Source organism: Pseudorasbora parva, chromosome 11 (assembly GCF_024679245.1).
Source record: "Pseudorasbora parva isolate DD20220531a chromosome 11, ASM2467924v1, whole genome shotgun sequence".
Classification (NCBI taxonomy): domain Eukaryota; kingdom Metazoa; phylum Chordata; class Actinopteri; order Cypriniformes; family Gobionidae; genus Pseudorasbora; species Pseudorasbora parva.
Window position 1 is genome coordinate 6,017,183 of NC_090182.1, and position 27,986 is coordinate 6,045,168.

The 27,986-nt window shown below is 38.5% G+C and overlaps 1 protein-coding gene across 3 annotated transcripts; it reads left to right on the forward strand.

Moving 5' to 3' along the window:
* The first annotated feature begins 440 nt into the window (after positions 1-440).
* znf711 (zinc finger protein 711) lies at positions 441-22,580 on the forward strand. Of its 3 annotated transcripts, none has more exons than XM_067456877.1 (10): positions 441-697; positions 1,847-1,932; positions 6,426-6,530; positions 7,057-7,153; positions 10,615-11,082; positions 12,238-12,396; positions 13,831-13,968; positions 14,949-15,086; positions 15,599-15,730; positions 18,468-22,580. In XM_067456877.1, the coding sequence occupies exons 4-10, from the start codon at positions 7,078-7,080 to the stop codon at positions 19,643-19,645; spliced, it is 2,289 nt and encodes a 762-aa protein (XP_067312978.1). In that variant the 5' UTR covers positions 441-697; positions 1,847-1,932; positions 6,426-6,530; positions 7,057-7,077; the 3' UTR covers positions 19,646-22,580. The 3 variants fall into 3 exon arrangements, with proteins under 3 accessions (XP_067312978.1, XP_067312979.1, XP_067312977.1); XM_067456878.1 differs by having other exon boundaries at positions 6,459-6,530; XM_067456876.1 differs by lacking the exon at positions 6,426-6,530 and having other exon boundaries at positions 442-697.
* Positions 22,581-27,986: the final 5,406 nt, after the last annotated feature.

Consider the following 27,986-nt stretch of genomic DNA (forward strand, 5'->3'; position numbering starts at 1 on the left):
CTTGTAGTTGAAGTTACAACACTTTCACTCAAGTTTTAACTTTGACGCCTGTGTAGTCTAGGTTTATATGCACTAAGCCAGTTAAATTGGAGGTATCTGGGTATGCAATGATAATGGAGTGCCTCAGAAAAACAATAAAACAATATCAGCAATAAAAACTCAATGAGAAATTTTATTAATCCCAGGGTTTTCCTGGAAAGGGAAAACTTCCCTGAAGGGGAAACCGTGGGAACCAACACACTAAATGCATGTTTTAATGTTATCAAAACCAGCTAAAATACATTTACAGTTGTGTTGTTTGAACGTGTACACGTGCAGAAGGGGGAGGGATACCAAAACAAGTGTGTGAGGGCATGTATTTAATTAATTATTACAGCATTACGCGCCGTAACTCATTTATTTAGGCAGAAAGCGCAATGTTGTCATATGAGGTGACGCAAAGCGTGCCGCGCTTCGCTCTGCCCCGCCCTCTGCTGTTGTCAACGAACATTCTGATTGGCCGAGGCTTAGAAACGAGCAATCTGATTGGCGGAGGCGACGAATCGAGCAGCGTGATTGGCTGAGGCCTGGGAAAGAGCGTTCGGGGATCCTCAATGTACAGGCCGCAGTAGTGCTACCGTTGGAAAATTAACTATAATAAATTACGACAAATTGGAGGGGATCCGAAACTCACCAACGCTCCGAAGGCTATCACGGAGTAAGTAAAGCGTTTTGGATTTGTGCAGCGTGTGTATAAAACGGTCGCCGTCGGCCCAGTCGGCCTGCGTGGGCCTGGCGGAGCCTTGTGTTGCGTTCAAGCGCGAGGAAGCGCCCAGCGCGCGCTCCTGCTAGCGCGAACCAACACAAAACTGTCTCTCTGACGATCGTGCGCCTTGCTTTTGACGCATTAATCAATCATGCATGAAGTAAATGCATAAAATGCGTCGGGGTTGCCCATTTTTGTGAAACGTCGGGTCGTGTTGTACTCAATTTCACGTTGACATTTTAGTTAGCTAATGCTATTAGCCATTTAGCATGTAGTGTAATGGCGGAGGGCAAGATGGCGCAGTAACGCAGCTGCATTTGCGCAGGCTTTTAGCTGCGTACAGACCGATTTCTCCTGGAATATCAAAGTGAATTTCGAAATGTTTTGTACTGTGTATAGGTATTTAACTGTACTGAGTCAATGCAACAATCCAAACTTTGTTTCGATGAAACTGTCACATGGACTAACGTTAGTCGAGTCCGTAGCCTACTATGGCGAAGGCTCGTCTCAGCGTCGCTGAGCACGCCATTGGTTCGCGCAGACACGTGACGGAATCAATATTAATGAGCCCAGCCTTTGTCGTAGTAGATTTCAGTTTACTGCATATAATAATCACTGTCTTGACAACGATTTCGCACATCTTCAGACACGGCAATCATTTTACAAATAAGACGTTATATTTTTGGCGTGTCCCTTTAGAGACTGTAAACTTATGTACTTTACCCCCCCCCCGTTCCCCAGAGATATGACGTCATGTTGGAAACCCCTTCACGTCATTGTTATACTAATGAAGTCTAACGCAATGTTAACCGTGTATGATTATAATCAACCACTTTCTTTATCAATTTCAATTATTATTTATATATAAATGCTATTAAAGTTGTGTTATTGTAATGTTCTGCAACCTGAACTCTCCTGAGTTAAAAACCTAGCCGTTTATATTTTTATAAATCGTTTTATTTTGCTTGTATGCTTTGATCTATGTTTTAGGAGATCTCGTTTTTCTCCACTTTTTATATTTGGAAATGCAAACAAGAATTTGTACTCCCTAAAATGTCTGAATGTTATACAATTTCTTTCTCTGTCTCTTGTTTCTTTCAGATGCTTTCCTCACAGATGACTGACGCACAGTATTGCTTAATATTTATGACACTTTTATGTGAAGGGAACTACTGTCAAATGTAAAGGTTTGTATATATTGTTGTTTTCACTCACAGTGCCTCATGCTTGTGATTTCACAAAGAATGAAACCTTTTTGAAAAAATTGTTGTTTAATGATTATTTATATTAATTCTGTTTGCTAGATTGAATCTTTGTCATTACATGTAGGGCTGCCCCTAATAGCCAACTAAACGTTAGTCCATACGTAGAAATATTGTATCGTATTTGCGTTACGTCCAGACCGATTCTGCGTTTTAGGAGCCTGAAACCGGTATTTTTTTTTTTTACAACCGGGTCCCAGAGTGGATAAATCTGAAACCGAAACCCTTGCGTTTTGGACAGCCAATCCTTATATTTTGTGAAATGGTGACGTTTTCACACCACGTCCTGCATGTTAAAGGCCAGAAGGCGATACAACTACGGGCACTAGGATTGCGCACATCAATATTGCGTTATTAAATGACTGTATTTTCATTATTGTAAGGGAATTTATAAAAGGCGTTAATAAAACATAATCTGGTAAGTAGCAAGTGCATTGTTATTTTATCGTGAGATTTGACCTCACTTTTGACCATTGCTTTACCCCTTCTAGCCAAAACTCCTCTGTTTTTAGTGTATTTCTATGGCAAAATTACAGCGCCACATACTAGCCGGGTATATATACTACATCATTTTGAGTTGGTTTCAGCGGTTATGTGTGTATGGAGAGATTTCTTGAGACAAGAAAAAAAGATTGGATAGGTAAAGCTCTGGCTTCGTGTGGATGTGGTCTTAGTTGACCAAAAATGTATTCGTCATTTAGTTGCAGAAGAAAAAAAACTCAGCCGGAAGTGGCGAGGTCATGTAGTGCGTGAGGGACAGCTCGTTAATTTGTGGTAATTACAGTATGTTGGGAATATCATCCATCAACCTCAAAAATGTCATCATTTGAAAAATAGCAACTTTACATGGCAGCTCGCTCTAATGTTAACCTAGATAAACACTTTTATTAGTGTTTGTGTTGAGTGTGGAAGCTGAAGTATAACGGACGATATGGATGCGCCGGCGCGATCGCTTGCATTTTTTCTTGATTACAGCAGAAACAACTTAAAGGGATAGTTCACCCAAAAATGTAAATTCTTACTTGCACTCATGTCGTTCCAAACTCGTACGACCTTCGTTCATCTTGAGAACACAAATCGGAAGGGGATAAATCTGTAGTTCTACAGGGAGTGCAGAATTATTGGGCAAGTTGTATTTTTGAGGATTAATTTTATTATTGAACAACAACCATGTTCTCAATGAACACAAACTCATTAATATCAAAGCTGAATATTTTTGGAAGTTTTAGTTTTAGCTATTTTAGGGGGATATCTGTGTGTGCAGGTGACTATTACTGTGCATAATTATTAGGCAACTTAACAAAAAACAAATTTATACCCATTTCAATTGTTTATTTTTACCAGTGAAACCAATATAACATCTCAACAATCACAAATATACATTTCTGACATTCAAAAACCAAACAAAAACAAATCAGTGACCAATATAGCCACCTTTCTTTGCAAGGACACTCAAAAGCCTGCCATCCATGGATTCTGTCAGTGTTTTGATCTGTTCAACATCAACATTGCGTGCAGCAGCAACCACAGCCTCCCAGACACTGTTCAGAGAGGTGTACTGTTCTCCCTCCTTGTAAATCGCACATTTGATGATGGACCACAGGTTCTCAATGGGGTTCAGATCAGGTGAACAAGGAGGCCATATCATTAGATTTTCTTCTTTTATACCCTTTCTTGCCAGCCACGCTGTGGAGTACTTGGACGCGTGTGATGGAGCATTGTCCTGCATGAAAATCATGTTTTTCTTGAAGGATGCAGACTTCTTCCTGTACCACTGCTTGAAGAAGGTGTCTTCCAGAAACTGGCAGTAGGACTGGGAGTTGAGCTTGACTCCATCCTCAACCCGAAAAGGCCCCACAAGCTCATCTTTGATGATACCAGCCCAAACCCGTACTCCACCTCCACCTTGCTGGCGTCTGAGTCGGACTGGAGCTCTCTGCCCTTTACCAGTCCAGCCACAGGCCCATCCATTTGGCCCATCAAGACTCACTCTCATGTCATCAGTCCATAAAACCTTAGAAAAATCAGTCTTGAGATATTTCTTGGCCCAGTCTTGACGTTTCAGCTTGTGTGTCTTGTTCAGTGGTGGTCGACTCTCTGCCTTTCTTACCTTGGCCATGTCTCTGAGTATTGCACACCTTGTGCTTTTGGGCACTCCAGTGATGTTGCAGCTCTGAAAAATGGCCAAACTGGTGACAAGTGGCATCTTGGCAGCTGCACGCTTGACTTTTCTCAGTTCACGGGCAGTTATTTATCGCCTTGGTTTTTCCACACGCTTCTTGCGACCCTGTTGACTATTTTGAATGAAACGCTTGATTGTTCGATGATCACGCTTCAGAAGCTTGGCTATTTTAAGACTGCTGCATCCCTCTGCAATATATCTCACTATTTTTGACTTTTCTGAGCCTGTCAAGTCCTTCTTTTGACCCATTTTGCCAAAGGAAAGGAATTTGCCTAATAATTATGCACACCTGATATAGGGTGTTGATGTCATTAGACCACACCCCTTCTCATTACAGAGATGCACATCACCTAATATGCTTAATTGGTAGTAGGCTTTCCAGCCTATACAGCTTGGAGTAAGACAACATGCATAACAAGAATGATGTGGTCAAAATACTCATTTGCCTAATAATTCTGCACTCCCTGTATAGTCGATGACTTTACTCCAGAAAGGCAGTCAAGACATCGTTAAAATAGACCGTGTAACTCCAGTGGGTAAACCTTAATGTTATGAAGAGACCGGAATACTTTTTATGTGCAAAAAAACAAACAAAAATAATGACTTTATTAAACATTTTCTTTATGTCGGTGTCTTTCTGCAATGCTTTTGACGTAGTAAATACAGTCCAGCACTTCTAAGTTACGTCAGAGCTACGCCAGAACGGCGGCTCACCATTGGCTGATGCTGGTCTTGCGAACACCAATGTAAGCTGTGTAGACCAATGGTTCTCAACCTTTTTTTAGTGATGTACCCCCTGTGAAATATTTTTTCAGCCAAGTACCCCCTAACCCGCACAAAGCCTTTTTGGTTGAAAAAAAGACTTACAACAGAACTGTGCCATCCGTGTCTGATTTATTAAACTTTGGAACAAATAAACGCATACAAAATTAAAACATTTAAAGAAAAAAAACTATTTTAAACATTTAAAAATATTGTAAAAATACAAATATTTTTAAATGTAGTGATTCAAACTAATGTAGTGAAAACTGACCATATAACTATTTAAAACTAACAATTAACCATTTAAAACTCCATAAATGTGCAAAACACTGATCATTTGTAGTGGTCTCTCTTGAACTATTTGGAAATAAAGATATAGCTAAAAAAGAAAGAAAGAAATAATTTACTTAATTATAAATAAAGATTTGTGCACGTAAAAATAATTATCAACATAGTGTCCTCTTTTGGGATCATAGTAAAGATCTGTTCTCAAAAAGAAATCACTTAATTTGAAATAAAAGCAGAAATTGCTAAAATATCTCATCTTAAAATATCTTTTAAAGAATTAAATATAAAATTCCTTTTATGAACTTATATTTTCCTGAAATATTTATGAAAAACAAATATGTTTAAAGGATTTTTGCATGGATGCTACTTTTTAAATATATGTATATTTTAAAATCTCACGTACTTCCTGGAGTGCCTTCATGTACCCCTGGGGAACCACAGGTGTAGGAGACTGACACAGACCTGTAAAAAATGTTGAATAAAGTCGTTATTTTGTTTTTTTGCGCACAAAAAAAGTGTTCTCGTCGCTTCAGAATTGTCGATTGTTCCCCTGAAATTGTTATTAAATTACGATTATCACAATTTACATTGAATGAAGTTTTGAATAGCTTTATAACATAGTTTGAAGCGACTGCATGCCATATTGTTATATCAAAAGAAACAAGCTGGAAACAGTCCATTGGTTTGGTTTCTTTAAATAAATAAAAAAGTAGAATGTGCATGGTATATCAAGTTATACTAAAAATAAAAATTAAACATGAGGAAAACTTAACTTAAGATAAAAAACACATTAAGCTCAGAAGTGTACCGGTACATTTTATTGAACGATTACATAATTGAGACATTCGTAACTGTAATCACGATTACAAATTCGATTAATTGTGCTGCCCTGCACTGGGGTAACATGGGCTATTTTAACTGTGTATGGAGGGGTCTGCTCTCACATTAATCAGAAATATCTTCATTTTTGTTCTGAAGATGAATGACGGTCTTACGAGTTTGGAACGACATGAGGGTGAGGAATTAATGACAGTTTACATTTTTGGTGAACTATCCCTTTAAAATACTCCATCATATTTGTCATTAAGATAAGTCCATTAATACATTATTCCAAACTGTAAAAACTCAACTTTTATTTGTGTAAACTCACAATAACAACAAAATATTGTGCTTTTGTAAAATAAAGAGATCAAACCGGATGCGCTTTCTGCTGTTCCAGTCTCCGTGAAACGGTGCGTCAGAAAAATGAACCGAAACTACTTGCCTCACGGACCTGAGAAAAATATCCATAGTAAGTTTGAAATGTCTACTTTTAAACAAACCAATTTAAATCTAAAAGAAATACTCTCTGATTATGTAATCCGTATAAAAGGTGCATGTCTCTCTATGTGCGTGTCCACTGTACTTCGGAGATGAGTTGGCATCATCAGCTTCATCTTTGCAGCTGAAACTGACTCAGAAAAACACTTGTATTAATAAACAATTAAAATGTCTCCTCGTTATCCTTGATGTCTTGACACATTTATAATCATTCATTTTGCTGGTGCTTTGCAGCAAGCTTGATGCATGTGCTTGAGCGTGGAAGAGGCATATATTACGTCCCCTTCATCCCCAGTATATATTTAAGTCATTAAATTAATATAAACGTGCAATTAGTTGACTAATGGCTTCAATGAACGGTTACTAGTCGACCAGAAAGAAAAAAATCTAAAGTCAGGGGCAGCCCTTATTTCATGTGATTTATTTTTTTAATTTTTTTAAAAATGTTTTATCACATTCCTCATATCCCCTTTTTTCGTTTTTCTTCACTTTAACAGTATTGTGAAAAATCCCAGATAATGGATCAAGGTGGAGGGATCCTGGAGCTTCACAAGGATTTGAAAATGCCACACACAATGATAATGGCAGATTTTGGTAAGGAACAGTAACTAAAATAATAATTGCCATATGTTTGGTCAATTTTAGGTTATGACATTGGCTTATCGTCAGTTTTTCATCCTCAAATGGCTGCCATGTGCAGTGTCAATGCACAGTTTGTATTTTGATGTATGTGGAAAAAAACAGTGTGTTCACACCAAGAACATCAAAGGTGCACTATGTAGTATTTTTGCAGTAAAATCTCCAAAAACCACTAGGGTGGTGTTATATACTTTGTTCAGTTGAGTACTTAAAATGTCCGAAATGTTTCCAACTATTTGTAAATTGTGAGAAAATTACTATTTTAACTAAGGACAGGGACGTGTGAGCATAGCGTTTGAGCGAGTCGCCTGTCAATCGCGTCATATCTGCGCTATCCTCGGTTTCGGCTTTTATTTGGCAGGAGCGCTTTACTCTTAGCAGTGTGAACAAGTGAACCCACGGAGTAACGTCATAACATTTTTAAACACATTTAAATATATCTAATATGATAAACAGAGCTGCTTTACCTCATAATCATAACCGGAAGAGCGGATCAGGGCAGGTGCCCGGCAGGGATGGAAATTAGCACCCGCCACCAGCCAAATGCGGGTGATTTTGAGCTGTGGCGGGTAAACTCGCTTCACCTACCGGCCACTGTGGCGGGTAAATAAAAATAGCATACTGTTTCCCCTCTTTGTAAACTTTGTTCAATTCATGCGAGTGCGGCCGTATGTCCGAAAATGACCAGTCGGATTATTGAACCGTCATTACCCGGATGTAGTACCAGAAGACGCGAATAAGAACTCGCGCACGCTGAGAGAAGATCCGTCACTGCGCATCAACCGAAAGCGCGCACTTGTCTCACAGCGCGCAAATATTGAGTTATTTTTCAAATCTTGCGCTTAAACGGACAAACTCACAAAAAAAGTATGCCAACATGTCCATCTTGATGAGTATCCAAGCAGACATAGTCTGAATACGCCTCAAGTGAACTGTATAGAGTCGAGAAAGACGAGCATATCCCTCTATTAGGTCTTAAAGGGGCAGTAGCCTTTACTGCTCTGTTTAATAACAAAAGGACATCACGCACTGCTCTTGATTGAATAGCTTTCGTAAGTTTAATAAGGATTAATCTTTAATTTAAACAGTTAAATATGCAGTTATTTTACATTTGATTACTTTATTCAATTTCTGTACCCTTTCTGCAGGCCAGTAGGCCTGTACATTATTATTTAATGTACACAACTACACATAAGTGAGGTCAAGAACAAAACACATTTTAGTTTGAATTTTATTTTATACTGTGGGTTGTTGCAATGTGCTAAATAAATATTTGCATAATTTGTAATTGATTTATTACTTGAAACTTTAATATTAATTAATGGAATTGTCATAGCATTAGCCATAAATGCAATGGATAATTGGCAAAATTTCATAATTTCTAGTGTTTCGGTTTCAGCCAATAATTTTTATTTCGGTGCATCCCAACTGACAATGTTCTGCTCGGTATGTCGTCAACACACTTCAGAAGATGCCAAAACTAGTAGTTTCATTGTTGGTACTAAAGACCTAAAACTGGAAGCCATAAAAGACCACAAATCATCCAAATGCCACATCCAGGTAAAAAAAAAAAAAAAGAGCGCACAGAGACCTACTCATTTAATGAAATGTATATCAGTTCATGGTTTGTGTGTGTATAAGAGAAAATGTCAGCATTTCATTGAGACTTGAGATTAAATAAACTGCTTAAGTATTGTAGAGCTTGTAGTATTAATTTTTCACGTGCAGTTACACATTATCGGTTAAAAACAAGAAAGTGGCTGGTAAAAACATTGAGTGGCTGGTAGATTTTGAAATCCACCAGCCACAGTGGCCGGTGGACAAAAAAGTTAATTTCCATCCCTGGCGACTGTGTCCCGTCCCGTCATAATAAAAGTCCCGGTGCTCGCGAGCAGTGTGTGTGTGTAACAATCGCTCCAGCGGCCGTGATCATCTCCTCAACACTCGGTCCTGCTCTGCTTTACACTACAGTAACGTTAATAACCGCATCCATGAACATGATTTCTGCCCGAGTCCTATTTTCCACCGGCTGTGAGGTGAAGACCACATGTCCCAAGATGCTGTGCTCACACTTGGCGGTATCAAACGCCTTTGTTTAGATTAGGCGCCCTCCAGTGGACGGAAAGTTGCATAGTGCACCTTTAACTATAATAATAACTGTCAAGTTGTAATAATTGTTTTTATTCTCACACAAAGTCCATACAAATATAAAGATAACGACACAGGAACATTATTGTTGGAATCACTTTCAGAGCAATTTTTTCAGCTGGTGAACAATGAAAACATTGACAGCCAATCAGAAGCCGACCTGCTTTAACGAGCTTGTGCATTTAAAGGGTTAGTTCACCCAAAAATGAAAATTCTGCCAATAATTCCTCACCCTAATGTTTTTCGACACCCGTCAGACCTCCGTTCATCTTCAGACACAGATGAAGATATTAGTGTTGAAATCCGATGGCTCAGAAAGGCCTTCATTGACACCAATGTCATTTCCTCTCTCAAGACCCATAAAGGCACTAAAGACGTCGTTACAAAGCCCATCTCACTACAGCGGCTCGACAATCATTTATGAAGTGGCGGGAAGTTTTTGTGCGCAAAAAAAACACACGAAATAACGACTTGTATAGTGATGGCCGATTTCAAAACAAAGATTCGAACCATTATGAATCAGCGAATCGATTCATGATTCGGATCGCCAAAGTCGTGTGATTTCAGCAGTTTAACACGCGATCCGAATCATGAAACGATTCACTGTTTCAATATTTCGTTATTTTGTTTTTTTTGCGCACAAAAACTATTCTCGCCGCTTCATAAAATGATTGTAGAGCCGCTGTAGTGAGATGGGCTTTGTAACGACGTCTTTAGTGCCTTTATGGGTCTTGAGAGAGGAAATGACATTGGTGTCAATGAAGGCCTTTCTGAGCCATCGGACTTCAACACTAATATCTTCATCTGTGTGTGAAGATGAACGGAGGTCTGACGGGTGTCGAACGACATGAGGGTAAGTAAGTAATGAAAGAATTTTCATTTTTGGGTGAATTAACCCTTTAAAGTGACAGACAACAAAACTGCAGCGTGAGCTTATATGATAAGTGATAATAACAAGAACTATATTGTGCGCTGGTGTGGACACTAAATGTATCGTTATCCTTGGTGTGAACCAGCCATAAATTCATTTGATGACAGCAAATTATGTACGTTAATTTACTCCCATAAAACTGTATTGTGTATCAGTCGTCATTTAAAGTGATAGAAATTCTGTCATCATTTATGGCGCTCCAGACTGCGACCAAATGATTGCAAAGTGTCCTTTTTTCCTGGCGGTGCAACTAAGTTTAGCTAGAGGTCACACTGGTGTCACCAACACATTGCCCAACTTGTAGACATGTTTTGTTTTGTGATATTCTCTTGGGCAGTTGCAGGGATGGGTGGCCTGGCCCACATTGACGGCGAGCACATAGTGGTGTCTGTGCCGGAGGCCGTGATGGTCTCAGATGTGGTGACGGATGAGGGCATTATGCTGGAGACTAGCCTAGAGGCTGAAGTTGTGGAAGGGCCTGACATCTGTCATGAGGACGTCATCACCACTGAGGGAGTGATCATGTCGGAGTCAATCCTGGAGGCCGAGGTGGCCATTCAAGAGGCTTTGGGTGGAAGCGCTGATCTGATTGAAGAATCGGTGCCTGATCAGGTTTTCGTGGCTGACCTCATGTCAGCTCATGATCAGAGTCCTCTGGATCACGACCTGGTGTCCGCAGAGGTCATGGTCACGGACACAGAGACGGTCATCCAGTCACATGACACCATGCCATCTGATGTCACTATTAAAGTGGACGATGAGGATGATGAGAAGAGCACTTCAGAGGACTACCTCATGATTTCCTGTGAGTGCTGCTTTTATTTCATTTATTTATCCTTTATTTAACCTCAAGTTGGTTGCATAAACTTAGCCACTATGTTAAAGGGTAAGTTCAGCCAAAAATGAAATGTATGTCATTAATGACTCTCCCTAATGTCGTTCCACACCCGTAAGACCTCCGTTCATCTTCACACACAGTTTAAGATATTTTATATTTAGTCCGAGAGTGTATGCAAGTGTATGCACACTATACTGTCCATGTCCAGAAAGGGAATAAAAACATCATCAGAGTAGTCCATATGAGACATCAGTGGGTTCATTAGAGTCTCTTGAAGCAGCGAAAATACATTTTGGTCCAAAAATAACAAAAACTACGACTTTATTCAGCATTGTCTTCTCTACCTTGTTCGTGTTCAATCCTCAAATAAAGATTCAAACGTTTGTGAATCAGTGAATCGATCAATGATTCGGATCGCGTGCCAAACTGCTGCAATCACGTGACATTGATCGATTCACTGATTCACAACCGTTTGAATCTTTAGGTCTTACGGGTGTGGAATGACATTAGGGAGAGTCATTAATGACATCAATTTCCTTTTTGGGTGAACTAACCCTTTAAAACTTTGTCTTAAGCACTAATTTGTCCAACTAGGAATTACTCAAAACGTAATCAGTCTTACTTTTCTAATTCAAATTAAACTGATCTACCATTTTATGTAACTGATTTTAAAAAGTTAGGACCAGTCTTAAAGAAAAAAATTAGATGACTTACTTTTAAGACTAGTCTAAGTGGTTTATGCAACCGGCCCCAGGAGAGAATCCCATTGAGATATAAATCTCTTCTACCAGGGAGTCCTGGGCAAAATGGCAGCACAGTTATCACAGCAAAATAAAATAAAACCAAAAGACTGACAAGACGAGAAATACAAAATACAAAAAGTTCTGTCCAGCACTCATACAAATACAGTTCTTAATAATTGCAAAAAAAAAAAAAAAAGATAAACATTCAATATTTAATTAAGTAAAACATGAACATGATTTTTTTCAAATAAACCTCCATAAGGTTGCTAAGCATATTTAAAGATTTCTTGCATCAAAATACTCTGCACTTCATTCCATGTTATATGCCAGCTTAGATTGATTGGATCCACAGCAATGTTTGTTTTTGGCTTCTTTGCAGTGGATGAGGTTGGGGAAAAGCTAGACATTGGAGACGCGTCTTTAAAGATCAGTGCAGATGTGGTTCAAGATGACGACGGCTCGAAAGAGGATGAGTTCAGCTCTGAGGTCATCAAAGTTTACATCTTTAAGGCTGACGGAGATGAAGATGTGGAAATTGGTAAGGAACACATTTCAGATCTTTGCCACGAGCTCTGTGTTAATGTGGCTTACTCTTAAAGGGATAGTTCACTTTAAAATAAAAATTCTGTCATCTTTTACTCACCCTCAAGTTGTTTCAACCCTGAAACTACTACTGTACTTTTTTTTCCTACTATGGAAGTCAATGGCTCCAGTTAACTGTTTGGTTACTGACATTCTTCAAAATATCTTCCCTTGTGTTCAGCTGAAGAAAGAAATTCATACAGGGTTGAAACAACTTGAGGATGAGTAAAGGATGACAGAATTGTCATTTTAAAGTGAACTATCCCTTTAATGGAAGGGTTTTGAGAGACATCAACACGAACAGTAATGTAGTTGTCATTCTTGCTGTGGACGCTTAAATGGGCAAAACCTTTCCCATGGAGATAATAGCTGTAGATGTTTCTCAGGGTTATACATATAGGGGTCCGAAAAAATATTTGGACACTTGAGCCACAGTTTCACCCCAAAAAAGTCCAATCATGAGGCAATAGATATGGTGTTCAAAAATAAGATTTTTTTGTTGTTGTGATTATTATAAACATTGTGAAACACTTTCATATCTTGACTTGCGTCCAGGGCTCCAGACTGCAACCTTTTTTCTGCAGTTAACAGAATTTTCTGTTATTAACCCTAGATATCAGATCAAACCGCGCTGACGTGGAAATCAGGAGTTACAGAAGGCTTTTCAATCCACAAATCACCAACATTCACCATGGATTTAATGTAACTGTAACCATGGTATTGTGGCAGAAATTCATTTCAGGGTTCATACAAACAGTTTGAGAGTGAAATTCAAGGTTTTTACCTAGGATTTTACCTTCTCCACCTAATTTTAAGCCAGGAAAACCCCTCTCATAAAATATCAAATTAAGAATGATGATCTATTTTTAAGTGACACTTTTTTACTGATGAAAAACATCAGTTTTGTTTAATGAAAAACTTTTATCTGCATCTCAACTCAAGCTCAGTGCTTTAGTCAAATGTGCATTTCCAAGAAATAAATGTGTAATATAAGTAACTGCACTTATTAATGCAAAACGAGTTAAATTTCCAACCAATGTTAAAATTGCGTCTAAATTACATTATTGTGTAGCTGAATTATTATTCCAAAAAGGAAGGAGGCCCATAATAATTCTGTCTTGCATTTAAAATGGTCAGTTGTTCTTAGTTAGATCTTATGTTAATCACAATTTCATGCTAATATCAGCCTTGTTGATGTGAAAATGCTGCCTGGGTTTTTGCTCCGTTTTATGCACGAGCACAGCATATTATGCATCCGCAGTACAACCTGTTTTCTGATCAGATCTGTTTCAGATCCCGAGGGTATCGAGTAAACTGTGTGTAAATATCAAGGACATTTAGATTTTCCATTCATGCCTTGCAAGATGAATATGTTTGGATTGTGTTGTAGGCAGCACAGAGGTGGTAGCAGAAAGTGATTTTCCCAATGGGCACGCGGTGCTGGAGTCAGTGGGCTCGGGCCGGCTGCCCAGAGAGAAGATGGTCTACATGGCTGTGAAGGATGCCAGCCCAGGAGAGGAGGATATCAGTGAGTTCTGTCTCTTTTTAAAGGACAACTCTGGTGAAAAATGACCCTAGGGGTAATTAACAGATGGTTACCGAGTAGATCGTTTTCTGGGATGCATTTTTAATGAAATCGTAAGTAAAGAGTTTTATCTCTAAAAACAGATTAGCTTATAACGGGAGTGTATGGGGCAAAGAATAAGTAAAATTAAATGGCTAGTTAACACCATTAACAAGACTCAAAATAGCCTCACACTAACACGGCAGCATAATGAGGGTCCCTACATGCAAACCGAAGCATTGAGAACTTTATAAGTGTACAAACAGTTTAATAAGAAGATACTTTATAAAGACAGTACATTACGCGCTTACAGACAGGAGCCATCTTGGAAAACAGTCTCGATGAGTCGAGCCACGAGCGCTGTGCTAAGTGATGAACTGTGACTGAATCACATATGGGACGCCTTCTTCCCTTGTAGTTAGTCAACCATATATTAAAGAGATATAATTCGTGCATTTCCATGTAATTAGATTTCACAAACTTAATTCCTATCGATCAGCTCACTTAGCACAGCGTTCGTGGCTCGACTCGTCGAGACTGTTTTCCAAGTTGGCTGCTGTCCGTGAACGTGTAATGTACTGTCTTTATAAAGTATCTTCTTATTAAACTGTTTGTACTCTTACAAAGTTCTCAATGCTTCGGTTTGCATGTAGGGACCCTCATTATGCGGCCGTGTTAGTGTGAGGCTATTTTGAGCTGTTAGTGGTGTTAACTAGCCATCTAATTACACTTACCCTGTGCCCCATAGACAAGAGCTATAAGCTAATCTGTTTTTAGAGATAAAACTCTTTACATTCGATTTTCATGAAAACGCATCCCAGAGAACGATCTACTCGCTAACCATCCGTCAATCACCCCTAGGGTCATTTCTCACCGGAGTTGTCCTTTAAGAAGACTTGCATGTGCCTACAGCAAGCTTTAATTATAGTCTGTCTTGATTGTAGACTGTTCGGAGATGACTGACCAGGTGTATATGGAAGTCATTGTCGGGGAGGAAGAGGCTCCTGCTATCACAGAAGCACAACTGGAGGACACACCAGTTAACAAGAGCTTTGTTCCTGCGGCCTGGGCGACTGCTTATGGTCCTTCACTTTTTTGTTGCAGGCAGAGATACAAATTGCTTTTAAATTTAATAGTCCACCCAAAAATGAAAGTTCTGGCTGAATTCGGAACAGGATACATCCGTCCTCTAGTATGGGACTATATTAGAGTCTTTTGAAGCCGTACGATAGCTCAGGGTCTCCCAAATGTTTTTATCAGCCGAATCCCAATCTTTGTGATTTGATATTAGTACTAAGCCATTGTACTAAGTTTTATTTCAGTTAACTGTCCAGCCTTATTTTATTTTTTTAATTAATTATTAGCTTTTATCAACTCATGAACCACCTGCAGTTCCCTCAAGAACACCCAAAGGCTTGCGAACCCTCGGATGGAAAACCCTGTGAAAACTGATGACAGAATTTTCATTTTTGCCTGTTTCCTTAAAAACTAACTTAACATTTATAAAAAAAAAAACATTCTCCTTTCCTTTTAGTGCATTTATAGGGTGTAAATGTCCGATGCAAACAGCTTACCAGTCATGGCTTTCCTACAGGAAGCAGTCTAGAAAGTAAGAACGGTGCAGCCACTCCCTACCTACAGATCACTGACAGCATCAGCACAAGCCGAGCTCTTAAGCAAAAGATCAAGAAGAAGAGGAGGGGAGAGACACGCCAGTGCCAGACAGGTATGATCGTCTGCTAGTGCTAGAAGAGTTTAAGTCAACATGAACTCAAATGGACCCCTGACATAACAGTCAGTTAATGAACTTAACTGTTATTACACAGAATTTTTTTTGTCGTCTTAATCTTTCATCTTAATCTTTTCAGTGGCCCTCATTTATCAATCTTGCGTAGAAACGGGTGTATATGTTGGCGTATGATTATGCTTACACTCCTCTCACCGCCTGATTTATGAAGCTGTGCACACCTCTGCAATCCAGGTGTACGCAATACCTGCCCTTGATAAATGCCACGGCTGAAAACGATCGTCATTAGAATAACACGCCCCTATATATTCAAGTCTCCGCCTCCCCCACGCCCTCATTTTACGCCATGGACACACGGAAGACGGCAAAGAAGCGAAACTTCTCCGACGTGGAGATCGGTCGCGTCTCAATCATCTCACTAGTCCACTAGTCAGGGCACTGATTAGGACATAAGTCAATGGGCTGACTCCCTGATCAGTGCCCTGACTAGTGGACTAGTGAGATGATTGAGACGAGACCATCACCTGGCCCAGTGGTGACCCTGGGAAGTGGAATACAGTGGGTCATATCGCATATCTTTGTCAGTGCGTTTTGTGGTGTTAGGAATTTTCTTCGCATTTTCGCACTAGCTCAAACGTGCGTACACCGCCTTCTGAGCTGGCGTAGGATGTGAGCGTGCCGTACGCCAACGTCCATATTGATAAATCTCAAAGTCACCGTGGGTTTGGGTGTACGCAAGGTGTATGCTGGAAATTTGGTGTACACACTTTTAATAATTGAGGGCCAGTGTTACTAAATGACTAATCTTTTTATCTTAGCAAGATAACTATTCTGCCATTGTTTTAAACCACCATTGTAGGTAATGCACCCTTTCTAAAAACCTGCTTAAAGTTAATACTGAAATTAAATCTTTAAACACCCAAGTATGTTGATGAATATTTTTTTCTTCATTTAAATGTTTTTATATGAAGCCAGTAGTTATACAAATCCTAATATTATTTACGCATGAGTACTGATGTCCATCTTTGTGTCAAAAACGTAAAGATAAAAAAAAGACGAACAGAAAATCACTCCCTGATCTCTACTGAAGAAACGTTTGTAGCTTTAATAAGAATACGTTTGTATTAAATTCACACAGTAATGGCTATTAGATAGACCTACATTATATAATCGAATGATCAAATGTCAAAGAAAAAAACACATTAGTTTAGCACTCTTTGTTTCCCTTGCATCTGTTTCATTTTATTACTTGTCTTCAATAAGCTTGAGAATATTTTACTTAGGCTAGTATTGACTTTTGCTGTGATGCTGAAATTTGTATCGATGATCTTGGTATTACTGTCATCTAAAAAGTTGGTATTGTAGCAACCTTATTTTCATAACTATATTGTTTCATAACCATATATATATTGGTATATATAATCAAGATTGAAACTTAAGTGTGTTCGTCTAACACCGAAACAAAACAAAACAAAACAAAAAGCAGTAAAATACTTAATTAAATGTCCCTTCAAACATGACATCATGATAAATGTCAAAATGTGAGGCTCGGTTACATGTAGTTGTCCCATATTTAAGAAAAAATGGTTGCAAGCACGTATTAAATTTTGCTACGCTTGGTGTTTGAGCATTAATTTCAGTTAACCTTCATGTACCATATTTGTCTGAAAAGTTTTTTTTCTTGGAAATACATCTAAAAATATTGAGTCTTATATTTGGGGTCTAAACTTTTACATGTCAATAATACACCTGCAACAGTAGGGAGCGGCAAATAAGAGTAAAACGAGCGTTTCCACCAGGACTGATAAACGCAGCGGAGTAATCAAACAACTTATTAAGCAGCCAAGAAATACGCGTCAGAGTGTAATGTTAGAAGAAAAGCTTAACGCGGTCCTAAAAGCGGCTGCTTCGAAGAAACTGACAGACAAGTGTGTCAAAACATAGCTGAAAAAGGAAATGACTGCTCTGGTTATTCAGCTGAAGGTACTGGATATCATCAGAGCTGAACTTACACACCAGCGAGGCCCATGAGTTCTTATTTTGGCTACGCACTGACGCACTCGCCTGTCAATATCCTCAAAGCGGCCGCTTTGATGTGGCGTAATGGATTAGTGCTTGCTCACCGACTTCAGAAAGATACGGCTGTCTTTTCAGCGCTTATGCGATCGACCTAAGGAAAAAAAAACATTTATATCCCCTTTGGATCAGGTAGATAATGCCGATCAAACATCTGTGTTTTTTGACATGCCAGCATCTGTCACTGTACATAAAAAAAATAAAGTGAGAAATCAGTCAGTGAAATTTACCAAATAAGAACTTCAGGTTATTTTTTATGGTAGCAATGCCATAGTGTTTATTTCTGAATGTGATTGCTGTTGGTTCACTTTACCAGTATTTGCCATACTTGAAAAACAGAAATTAAAAATTTTAAAGGGAAAAGGGATGTTGTCTTGTGTTCATGGTTGCCTTATATTTGGTACAATACATAATAGAACAATAAATGCAATTTAATGATAGATTAAAAAAATGAGCATCACCATTGGCATATATTGAGGTGAACAAGGGTGAACTTGACCTCTACTCCCTAAAAATGGATGTTTTAAAAGAGAAATAGTCCTTTCTTTTTGCTCTTGATGGTCCTCACCACTCTGAAGTTCACTATAGAAGTGTAATGTTGACCTGGCTCTTTTCAGCATGTCCTCCTCCTTTGTTTTAGCTGTAATCATTGGTCCTGATGGGCAGCCCCTGACCGTCTATCCCTGCCACATCTGCGGCAAGAAGTTCAAGTCGCGGGGTTTCCTCAAACGGCACATGAAGAATCACCCGGACCACATGTTCAAGAAGAAGTACCAGTGCACCGACTGTGACTTCACCACCAACAAGAAGGTGAGTTTCCACAACCATCTGGAAAGCCACAAGCTCATCATTAAGAACGAGAAGATTCCCGAGTACACGGAGTACACGCGGCGCTATCACGAGGCCAGCCCGCTCAGCTCCAACAAACTCATACTGCGGGACAAGGAGACCAAGCTGCACAAGTGCAAGTACTGCGAGTACGAGACTGCCGAACAGGGACTCCTGAACCGCCATTTACTGGCTGTGCACAGCAAAAACTTTGCACATGTTTGTGTAGAGTGTGCCAAGGGTTTCCGCCACCCTTCTGAGCTTAAGAAGCACATGCGGACACACACGGGCGAGAAACCCTACCACTGCCAGCATTGCGATTTTCGTTGTGCCGATCAATCCAATTTAAAGACTCATATAAAGAGCAAACACGGGACCGAACTGCCCTTTAAGTGTGGCCATTGCCCCCAGGCGTTTGCCGACGACAAGGAGCTCCAAAGGCACACTGAGATTTTCCAGGGTCATAAGACTCACCAGTGTCCACACTGCGAACACAAAAGCACCAATTCCAGTGACTTGAAGCGCCATGTCATCTCGGTGCACACTAAAGACTTCCCGCACAAGTGCGACGTGTGCGAGAAGGGCTTTCACAGACCTTCCGAACTGAAAAAACACGCGGAAACGCACAAGGGGAATAAAGTACACCAGTGCCGGCACTGTGATTTTAAGACATCGGACCCCTTCACACTAAGCCGGCATATTTTGTCCGTTCACACAAAGGACTTGCCTTTTAAATGCAAGCGTTGCAAGCGCGGCTTTAGGCATCAGAACGAACTTAAAAAGCACATGAAGACACACAGCGGCCGCAAGGTTTATCAATGCCAATATTGCGAGTACAACACTACGGACGCTTCGGGTTTCAAACGGCATGTCATATCCATCCACACTAAAGACTATCCACACAGGTGTGACTATTGCAAGAAGGGTTTCAGGCGACCGTCAGAAAAAAACCAACATATAATGCGACATCATAAAGAAACCCTACTATGATGCTCTTTCATCCCCCAAACAAGATCCGACGCTCTACTCAACAGCTGCATTTGTCCTTTAGATTGCCTGGATATAACAACCTTCTTATTTAATGTTCTGCTTGTATGTAAAGAAACATCAATCAAAACTGAGACGGGTAACAGTAAGTGGCTAACAATATGGTCTTGGTCAAAGTTTTCATGCCACACTTAGTGCAGTCTTTGCTTTCTCTGCAAATGAAAGTGAAGAAAATGGTCATTCAGGGTCTCAAATGCCTATATTTTTATACCCACTTTCCTGTAAGAAAATCACACCCTCTATTAAAGGGATAGTTCACCTCAAAATATCAATTCTGTTGTCATTTACTTGCCCTCATGCTGTTCCAAACATTTAAGACTTTATTTTGTAGAGTTTAAAAGATGTTTCGCAGCGGTCATACTGTTGTCTTTCATTTAAAGGGATAGTTCACCCAAAAATGAAAATTGGCATCATTTACTCGCCCTCAATTTGTTCCAAACCAAAGAAAGTTTCTTTCTTCTGTTAAACACGGAAGAATATATTTTGAAGATTGTTGGTAACCTAGCATTTGATTGGACTTTTTTCATGCGGTAGGAGTCAATTGGGTCCATCAACTGTTTCATTTACCACATTCTTCAAAATATATTCTTCTGTGTTCAACAGAAGAAACAAACTCGATTTGTTCCAAACCTGTATGAGTTAGAGTAAACGATGACAATTTTCATTTTTGGGTGAACTATCCCTTTAACTGACAAGTGGCTGTCAAGCTTTAAAAAGGATGAAAAAGCACCATATAAGTGCCATAAACTGAGATTTTGTGCTACTTTGTGGCTCTTTTTTGTCCATTTTGAGTGCTTGGTCAGTGTATACTTTAGTATGGAAGAAGCAGCACAATGATGTTGTGTTGCATGGGAGAAAATGACAAGGATTTGGTGTAAAACGAGGGTGAGTAAATAATGACAGTTTTCTTTTATGGGTGACGTATTTCTGATCAGAGCATAAGCAGAGGCACTTAGTCAGGATAGACGCCATATTGAATTTTAAACCGATGAAAACAAGGCTAGACTTGGTCTTTACACTGCATTAGCTGATGGAGAGCCTAGATGGCATCATGTTATGGCGTTTGTTTGCTGACAGTCTTTATCAGCTGAACAGTCGTATTTGTTTGACATACTGTACTTCAATCGCTAACAGCCTCGTTTTCAAAAATTGAATATGGCTCTTCCCTGACTGTGGTCTGATGAGACGGATGCTTTCCTGTTTTTCTCAGACATCACTAAATCATTACACGTATTTTACTAACGGGTATGTCCAGGTTTTACTCTCCCTTTTACCATTTTGTAACCATCATGATGTTAATTTGAGCAACTTCTTTTAGTAGTTTCTGAAATTGTGCTTTCCAGCATTTCTGTTCCATTTGCTCTCTGCGATCCTAGTGTCTCTTAAGCACTTCTTCACAAATTAAGCGTTTTGTTCATAACTTTGTGAATACCACTACATTCAATGTTTATGTAAAATGAAACGTTAACAACAATTGCGAACATGCACATACTGCCAATATTTCGGATCTCCTGCGTCATGCCTTACATGTGTTTTTTTTTTGTTTGTTGTTGCACTGAATACAGTATGAATCGATTGTGAATATTTTTAACATGCCATGATAGATGTATACATTAACAAATGCAAATCACATTAATAAGAGCACTTTTTGCTTTTAAAATGTCACTGAGTTATTTATTATTTTTAGTGGGTGGGCAAAACAGACACACCATCCTAAACCAGAAGCCATCCAATTTAACACCAGTAAAAGACCTCGGCGATCAAGAGGCATGCCTTGATATCTAGCTCTATTAATTGGTATAAATATTGATTTGTAATATGACTGTAGTTAACAGCAGCGCCCAGCAACTATAGCACTTCGCAGCATATCGTACACGGTGGATTTCGTTCATAGGTGGAGGAGGAGAGGGGCTGTACTTGTCAATCATGTTTTTTATCGTCAGACGTCCTAATGTAATAGTCACGCCAATGTTTCATGTGAGAGAGAGAGAGCTTATAATGAAGGCTTTAAGACAAAATAGTAAAAGTGGAGGATTTAAAACGGCTTTAACTTGAAATAAAAAAAATTGGCTGTTACTTGAAATTGCAAACGCCACTTTTAAAGGTTCATCGACTCGTCTTAAAACGAATATCACTCAAATTTCAGCATAAATGCATGTTGTAAATCTTGCTTTTGTGATTGGACATCTATGATTCATGAATTGGTGGTATTATGTTCGAGGCAGTAAAAGAAAACATTGTTTAATTGATTAAGTACTTACAAAGTAATGCGTTATAATTTGATCCCTGGGACCTTATATATTTGCACAATTACAGGGTGTCATTCATGAATCACAAGGAGAACTGTGTGTGTGTGTGTGTGTGTGTATATAGTTTATATAACCGTTCTTGCGTAAATGGATGCACTGAATAGATGCAGCAGTTTACCTAATCCGTTTTCTGAGCGATTCACAGATTCGTTCTGCTTGTGTTTTGTGAATGAGGTCCGTTACTGTTGTGGCTTCTTGAATTATTCCAGTCATAGTTCGAAACGCACCTGTACAGGCAGAAACCAAGTGGCGAAATGTATGCGAGCAGTCTAGATGTTGCTGTGTTTGTTACAGTTGTGGTTGGAGATTAATATTCTTCATGAAAAATAAGATTCATGCGCTTGAGTTCTTTTCTTTTTGGCGTTGTGGTCAATTGGTGAGGAAACAAAATAAATGCTTTTTAAAAAAGGATTCTTTTGCTGTCAGAAAATTTCACACTCAGGTATTTCATTGACATTTAGCAAATAGCACTTTTCAGATGTAACACAATTAACAATTCAATGGAAATCATTTTAATCTGCTTATAAATAAGTGTTGTATTATGCCATTAAAGGTAATCATAAATACTGTATTCTGTTACTGTTCCTTAACCTTGTGTGTGTGTGTGTGTGTGTGTGTGTTTGGGCATGTTTTTGTGACATATGAGGACCCAAATGTGTATAATGACATGGGTGTGACATAGGTATTACAAGGAGAGAGTGAAATATGAGGACATTGGCCATGTCCCCACTTTCCAAATGCTTATAAATCATACAGGGTGATTTTTGTTTAAAAAGTAAAAATGCAGAATGTTTCCTGTGATGGGTAGGTTTAGGGGCAGGGTAAGATAAGATACGGTTTGTACAGTATAAAAACCATTACGCCTATGGATGTCCCCATATGCCACAAAAACAAATGTGTGTGTGTGTGTGTGTGTGTGTATAATGTGTATGTGTGTCGTTCTGCGTCCTAGTTCAGTAGTTGGTGCACATTTCAAGTGCCGTCTCATTCGCAGAATCCTTCCTGTGAATGAAAATATTCACTGTCTAAAAGTATTGATGCTCACTATGTTTCCTCAACAGAAATCATGACGCACCAAACAAATGATCACTTAATAGATATGACGTGCGATAGAAGATTATATGTCAGCATGAGCATGAATCGCAGGTTAATCTAGATCAGGGGTTTTCAAACTGGGGTCCGGGGACCCCCAGGGGTCCTCCAGAAGATTCTAAGGGGTCCCCAGAAAAATTTCAGATAATTAAAACACAAACCAAAAATGGATAAAGTCTAGCAAACAATCTAACTGTTTAATTTCTAAATGTTTCTCACCTTGTTTGCCATATACATACCTTTCACAATTGTATGTTTGCTTTGTATCCTGCTAGTGATTTTTTCTCACTTTAGTCCCCTTTATTTTGCTTACTGGGTTCGTAGAGCAGAATTCTTAATGCAGTACATAAGCTGCTTACCGGTACATACATTTATTGTGAAAATTGCTTATACAAGTAATTTCTAATTGAACACCTTCTTCAGATTTATGCGTCCAACATTAGGTATATCCAGTTTAAATTTGGAAACAATGCTGGATTTAAAGCTACAGTGTGTGATATTTTCCCCCATCTAGCGGTGTAAAGGTATATGACCATCCAGTGAATATTAGTTTCTGCTCCTCTCAATTCTGATTTCGTTTTAACTCCTATGGTGGCCGATTAAGTCCAAGATTAACACGGCAATCCTCCTCTTCACATTCGACACGGTGCCATCGAGTGTTAAAACGCGAAATGCGAAGCTTGAATTTATGGGTTTGTCCCTCTTTGGCTAATGTATTTTCAAGATGGAGGGGTAACATGGCAACCGGCATTCGAACCCCTCACCCGTATGTATTTTCAATGGTATATTATAAACTTACGAGAATACTTTATTACTTGAAAGAAGTAAATATGCATTAATGAGCACATATATTTTTGAAAGAACTTTTTGGGGGTCCTTGGCATCGTAAAGTTTGAAAACCCCTGGTCTAGATAACCCTCATCCTTCCCTCGGGTCATTTTGACCCGAAACTCATTTTTAACATTTAAAAAATTGAGCGTTTATCAGAATGATCCAAGACACTAGGACTTTTGTCGCACTTGAACCATGAATACACAAAAAAATTGACTGGATTCTTGAAATTTAAATTCAATTTGACCAGACTAGCCTGGCTCTGCCCTCCTATATACACGTCCGCTCAAAAAGCGTCTGAAAATGACATTGAGTTAGTTTGAGATGACATACGTCACGTCATGGTTATGGCTGATCCAATAGTTTTAATCTTGAACAGAGTATCCGCCTTCAAGGAAGTAAACGCTTGTCAATGCAGAGACTCTCTGAATAAATCAAATGTACGAGAGTCTGGTAGGGCCAGACCCAGTGTGATATTTTGAGCTGAAATCAAATGGTTATGCATTAAAGTCTGTTATTTTCAAATGAAGTTGAAATAATATGAAGAATGTGCTTAAATTAAAATGATACATTTTATTTATTGATTAAAATCTAGTCATTTAAAGGTAAATAAATAAATAATATATTGAAATGAAATAAGCTTTCTGGACAAAAAGAAGTATAATTTAAGGCTTAAGGTCATTTTGAACCATGAGGGAAGGAATTGTTACAAAGCAGAAATCCATCTTTCAAAAAGGATCCTTTTGCTTTCAGAAATGTTCACTCTCGGGTATTTCATTGACATTTAGCTAATAGCACTTTTCAGATATAATGTCAGTGTCACTTGAATCTGCTTCTTATTAGTGTTGTATTATGCCATTTAAAGTTAATCCTAAACGCTGTATTCTGTTAATATAATGTCTGTGTCTAATTCAGTAGTCACTTTAAGGGCCGTCTCAATCGCAGAATCCTTCCTGTGACTGAAACGTTCGCTCTTTAAAAGAATCCCAAAATGGATACACACTGAACTCCTCAACAGACCTGACATGCAATAAAAGATCTGAAAAGACAAACTATTTAATTATGTCAGCATGGGCACATATTATAGACAAGTTGTAAACTTAATCTAGGTAATGTGTAATTATGTCTTTTAAATGTTTAGCCATGTCACCAGAAATAGTCATCTGTGTCCCGCTGTCTCAACCAGGGGGGACTCGGCAAACTTTAAAGGGTCATGAAACCCTAAACCAAATTTTCAGAGATTTTAACAGAAGTATGCGTGTTGAATATCATGGAAGACAATGTTACCTCTGTTAATTTTGAGTGTGGGAGACAACTAGTTAATTTGAAGCATTTTTGCTCTTTTCAACTTCCTGGTTTAAATGCATCTTCATGTCAACGTCATAGGTTGTGACGGTTTATTGTTATAGAAGACACGTTGCTTAATGACCGCACGCGCTTAATTTTTCATGACAGCACTCGTTTGACAGGCGTTTTCATCGGATCTCAATATTACTTAAAATTACATTAAAATGCATTTCTAGTTATACCATAATCTTAAATATTTTGGGTGGAAAAAGTGAGTAAAAGATATTTCTTAAAACCCTTAGTCTTGGTGCCTTTGAATAATGTTGTGGACAAAGTCAAAACTGTTGAGAAGCACTGATGCACACGATAGGAAGCTGACGGAGTTACACCTTTGGGTGATTTTGGTTTGATGCACTTCTTCAATTGTCCTTATCTATAGTATCTTCCCTCCGTTCAGAATGCTCCGAACTCCCAAACGCTTGACAATTAGTCAGCCTATTCCTGTGCATTTATTTTACAGCAATGATTTTATTAGGGGTGTAACGATTCGTTTTAACTTCGATTCGTATCACGATTTGAGGTTGTCGATACGATTCAAGGACGATATTGGTTCATTTAGAACGATAGCCAAAAATTTAAATCAGTGTGACTGAAATAAATACGTGCAGGTGAAGTTTTCTAGATTCCTGTTGTTTCTTTTAAGGGAATCAGATATCAATTAATTATGGATATAAAACAAGTAAACAATTAATGGCAAATGGGTTTGTCTTAAACCTCATTAAAATCACCACATAGACATAAAAACAACTGTCAAAACTTGACTACGTCTAAAGTGCCTTCATGTAATTAAACATGCACTGAGATGGTGTTGGAATACCAGAAAGACGGTTGTGTGACATGCCCAGGTAAGTGGATAACCTCAACTTTCAGTTCCAAAACCTTAGGTAACTTCCAGGGTATGTGGGTAGCCATAGCCTCTCTGCTCTCCGAACAGAACCTGATCTGGAGCGGCTCATGTTGCAGGGTTAGTTTACCTCAGACCCAGAGTTCATCCATATGTGACGGCAAGTTAACCCCTAACATTTGTGTAAAAAAAAAAGGGCAGACGTTCCCGAAGCTTGAAAATGAAGAAAGATGCATCAAAATAAAACTAGTACATGTTACAATGGCCAGTCTTATGCACCCAAGTGCACTTTATTTTGCCTTGAATAGCCACACACCTGATGAAATGGAATTACTGAAGGACTTTATGGGTTATGGACTTAATGTACTCTTTGGAATAAAACACCCTCTTTTCACTTTGAATGTTTTTCACATAGTGGAGCTTGAGCTCAATGCCAGTGCAGGACTGTGGGGTTGATCTTGAGGTTGTGCATGTTCTCAAGGTGCCGTCCGCAATTTGGCTCAGAAAATGGAGCGTCAAATCATACTTGCTGTTGGGATGAAGGAGAAGCAAACAAATAGCTTTGACATATTTTCAACAGCAGACGGATTAATTGTTTTTTTCGTTATCAATCAACAAAATTCATAGTTTATAAACTGTAGTCTGAACATTAATACATTGATTTGCTACAATTACAACTTGTAAGCTGGAAATGTCCTCCTTGTACCTCCTGAAAGTCGTGCGTTGCCATCTCGAAATTACGCTGTAGCTTGAACACGGCATAAATACAGTTTTCCATTAATGTCATTTACAAAGTATCATTGTTAGCTCTTATGTAGAGTGTTTTTTTCTCTCTCTATCCTTTGTATCCTAACCCAAACTGATTTATTTTAAACAAGGTTTTCAACATTTTTAACAACATTTTCCAAGGGGCACCATGAAGTGCAAGACAGAATTTTGGTCCCCCTTCTTCCAGAAGAGGACTGTTTCTTTTGAAGTTTAATAAGAAATATAAGTAATTTATTTGTTAACATTTTATATTATTTAAAGTAATGAACATTTCATTTGGTCCCCCTTCCACCTTCGAACCGAGATTGATTTTTATAATTGACGCATTGGAACACATCGGTGTGATTCTAATGTTTAATGCCTCACTGATATTACTATATTATATTATATATCACTATTCAGTGTTTTCAACCACATAGGCTAATGTTTATTTGAGGTTTCAGAGATTTAAATATAGAATTGTGTAAAAACATTTTTTTTTATAGTTTTTAAATTCAAATTCCATATGATGCCTTTAGAAGCTGCAATAATGCTTTCAAATATAGGCTATTGTGACGAAGTGTTTTATTCATATCAGATACACATCGAGTGTGAAATAATAAAGATTACTCTATTTTTTGCCCAGTTCACAGGCCACTTACTTTTATGTATTTCAGTGATGAATTTACATGTTTTAAATCCAGCGGATATATAATCATGATATAAAGGCGTTTAAACGACAACATTCACTTACATTTCATGATATAGTTTTTCACGACAAGTTTTTATTGTGAATATTTAGAATAAAAAGGAAAAAAAAACTACTAAGGGCTAAAATATGTAAAAAAGCTCCTAGAATAAAGACACAACCCAATTCAGGAATAATGATTTAATGCTTCTCTGAAGAATGAAGTTTTTCACTACAGACTTATTGAATTATGTCTTTCGACACATCCACAACCAACAATTATCTCGAACATTTTGTTTAGCCTATTCTAAATTGTATGGCAATTCGTAAGGGAAACTTCCATCCTTTTAATGTCTTCATCCCTACTTTTTATGTTTTCGTTTATTAGTCTATTCTGATTTGTGTGGACCCATTTCGTAAGGAAAA